This window comes from Alosa alosa, chromosome 7 (assembly GCF_017589495.1).
Source record: "Alosa alosa isolate M-15738 ecotype Scorff River chromosome 7, AALO_Geno_1.1, whole genome shotgun sequence".
In the NCBI taxonomy this organism is placed as follows: domain Eukaryota; kingdom Metazoa; phylum Chordata; class Actinopteri; order Clupeiformes; family Clupeidae; genus Alosa; species Alosa alosa.
The window spans coordinates 27,923,486-27,926,466 of NC_063195.1; the positions used below are offsets into that span (position 1 = coordinate 27,923,486).

General features: G+C 41.6%; 1 protein-coding gene across 1 annotated transcript; it reads right to left on the reverse strand.

The window, feature by feature from the left end:
• Positions 1-760: 760 nt before the first annotated feature.
• LOC125297508 lies at positions 761-1,761 on the reverse strand. Its single transcript, XM_048247866.1, has 2 exons — positions 1,602-1,761; positions 761-1,454 (listed from the first exon to the last, which is right to left on the reverse strand). Exons 1-2 carry the CDS (start codon positions 1,747-1,749, stop codon positions 778-780), a joined length of 825 nt encoding a protein of 274 aa, XP_048103823.1. The 5' UTR covers positions 1,750-1,761; the 3' UTR covers positions 761-777.
• Between the last annotated feature and the right edge of the window lie 1,220 nt (positions 1,762-2,981).

The window sequence follows — 2,981 nt, forward strand, 5'->3', positions numbered from 1 at the left end:
CATCCTTGTCCTGACATCAGTGCCCAATGAATTACTCCTCTGGTGGTTTTGTTGCTGCTGTTTGGAGTAGGAGGATTGCTGGATGGGGTCGATAGCTCAGGTCCTTCCTTCAGAAACGGCCCTCTGGGACCTGTACCTATTTGATGGTGGAAACACAAACGGATAAATGCCTGGGGATAAATGTTGAGAGTGTGTGTATGTGTGTGTGTGTGTGTGTGTGTGTGAGTGTGAGAGTGAATGTCTATGAGAGGGTAGTCCATGTTCGGGGCAGAGGAATGTTTTTTTTGTGTGTGTGTGTGTGTCTATTAAAAAGTACATATATGATTGCCAACCCCAAGCCCCACCTGACCCCATCAACGCGGCAAAATGGTAACTTTACCACGGCCACGCTACATTTCCCATCTCAGTCCGCTGGATCAGATGTTTTAATTCATATGTCGGTCTGTTTATGACTTGTTTCTGTGTGGCTATTTTGTTTTGAATCTATGATCTTCCTTCCTTGTCGAAAAAGAGAGGCATCATTAAAGATGAAAAACTAATTTCTTCCCATTCATGGCTGGTGTAGATTGAATTGTATTGTTGCATTCTAAATTAATTAATGTTAATGAGGGTTTGAATATTTTGCCCTGAGCTCTTACCATGCTCCATGTTACTCAACGCCCCCCGACACACACACACACACACACACACACACCTTTACATTTAATTTACATTTTATGTGCTAAAACAAGATCAAGAACAAGGAACAAGAACATGGTATCAAGTCAAATTTATTTTTTATGGTATGTTGGCCCTTTTCCTAGAAGGAGACTGGTCATCGTGCTGGCCATTGTCATCAGCCTTTCTTTTTCTGTTTGAAGGCTTCTTTGGCATGTCTCTCTCCTCTGTGACGTTAACAACCACTGAGAAGTAGAGGGTGTTGTCCTGGTTATAAGCTGAAAACCGCCACAGCCCTGGGATCTTCTCCCCGCCAGAGTGTTCGATTGGGGTAAACACTTCGTAGAACTTCTGTCCATCTGCTGACACCTGGGCACTGTACAGGGTAGTGGGGCCCAAATCGGCATTTCTCTCCTCCGCCTCTTCAGGGTGCCACGGTACTTCGAGAGCGACAGGGGGCATCATCTGAGGCCTTTGTTTTTGCATAGCTACCTGTGGTCGGTAGACTGTGGCCTGTGAGTCCAGTTTGAAGACAGGGCATCTTGAGCCAGTGTAGGCTTTCCAGGCCTCTTTAACCGGATGGTCACCTGGGGATGGCTGGTAGGGGGCCTTAATCATTTTCAGGCTTGGGCGGTCAGCTGGAGGCACATAAACATGAGGGCCTCTGAGCCGCTGGTGGAGTGCTGGGATTCTCCCTGCGATGCAGTGCAGCTTCTCCAAACTCAAAGTTTCATCTGGTCTCATATTGGTCACCAGAGCATAGACCCGCTGGCTTAGGCCAGTTGATGAACTGGTACCTATGGAGCATAGAAATGGTAATCAACTTCAGAAAACTAAGAAAGTCTTAAGAATTTTTTATTTCAACTGATATAAAATAGTACTTATTAGCCAACTTCCTTTCTGAAAGTTTCAGGTCTAAAACATTAGTTTGAATCACACTGTACCTGGATGATCATGGTTGGGTGGTAAGTGAAAACAAAGTTTCAAGATGTAGCGATCATCATAAACCGCATATTCCATGTTTTGTTTTTTGTGTAAAAGTAAAAGTCCTGGAGGAATCTCTATCTGTGTGTCTCTCTGTCTCTCTATCATGAGTTGTGTCTGAATCTGAAGTTGCAATGTTGGAATTCTTCACCAAAATTCTACTTTGCATAGAACTCACTTATGACAGTAATAGTTCTGGAATATCACCATGGCAACGAAGTAAAGCTAAAAATGAAAAGTAAACAAGGGAATGTAGGCCTACAGGAAAAAAATAAAAAGCCAGCCAACATAAGATGTAGCCTATATCATAGTGTTTTGAAAGCCTGATGTGATATTTAATCATGTTCACCATGATACAGTTTGTGTATTGTGTTTTGAAATGTAGACTTGGCATTAAATTAACAAAATTTAGTTTTGAGCAGAAAATTATTTGGCATGTTGCTGTGTTTAGAGTTTAGAAAAAGGATTTTAAGGATGAGTAAATACCACCCTATAAATTTACATAAGTTTCATTGCCATTCTTTCTTTCTTTCTTTCTCTTTTTTGCGTGTGTGGTACAATCTAGGCAAAGATAGATAGATATCACAGCAATATGGCACTATGTTTGTTACAGAAGAACTTTGAAATAATACAAATAAATAATAATAATAATTAAAGAGTCTTATTGCTGAAGGGTAGAAGTTGTTTTTGAAGCGTGTAGTTTCAATTCTTATAGATCTGTAATATCTTCCAGAGGGGAGAAGCTGGAAGAAGTGGTGGTGTGGGTGAGAGGGATCTCTGATGATTGTGGAAGCACAGTTTAAGATGGGCTCAGAGTAGAGCGTGGACTGTAGGGAGGTCACACCCAATTATGTCAGAGGGTAATTCCACGGAAAATTGACTTTTTGTCACATCCATAATGCCAGTGGAATGCCCAGAGGCTTTGGTGTCAACTCACTCTAATTTCCCTTTTAGTGCGACAGTCAGAACTCCCATACAAGACAGTGATGGATGACGTGATGACACTCTCACTGATGATGGCTTTGTAGAAATGCACCAACAGATGTTTGCTCACATGAAACTTTTTAAGTTGCCTAGGAAATAGGGTATTTGTTCAGCCATCTTGATTATTTGAGTTTATGTGTTAATTTCCCACCTCAAATTGTTGCTGATGTACTTGTATGAACCAAGGAATTTAAAGGAGTCTGCCAAGGTTATGGGCTGGGCACCAGTGTTGGGGAAGTTACTTTTAAAAAGTAGTGTTTGCTCGTTACTCGTTACTTACTCAAAAAAGTAACCCGTTAGGAATTTAAAGGAGTCTGCCAAGGTTATGGGCTGGTCACTTAATAACTGGGGCAATG

Bases quoted from the DNA above. Each gene is read 5' to 3' on its own strand.
- LOC125297508 (XM_048247866.1), bottom strand. From the start codon at position 1,749: ATGATAGAGAGACAGAGAGACACACAGATAGAGATTCCTCCAGGACTT. The intron at 1,455-1,601 runs GTACAGTGTGAT...TATGCTCCATAG, and splicing joins ACCCAACCATGATCATCCAG to GTACCAGTTCATCAACTGGC.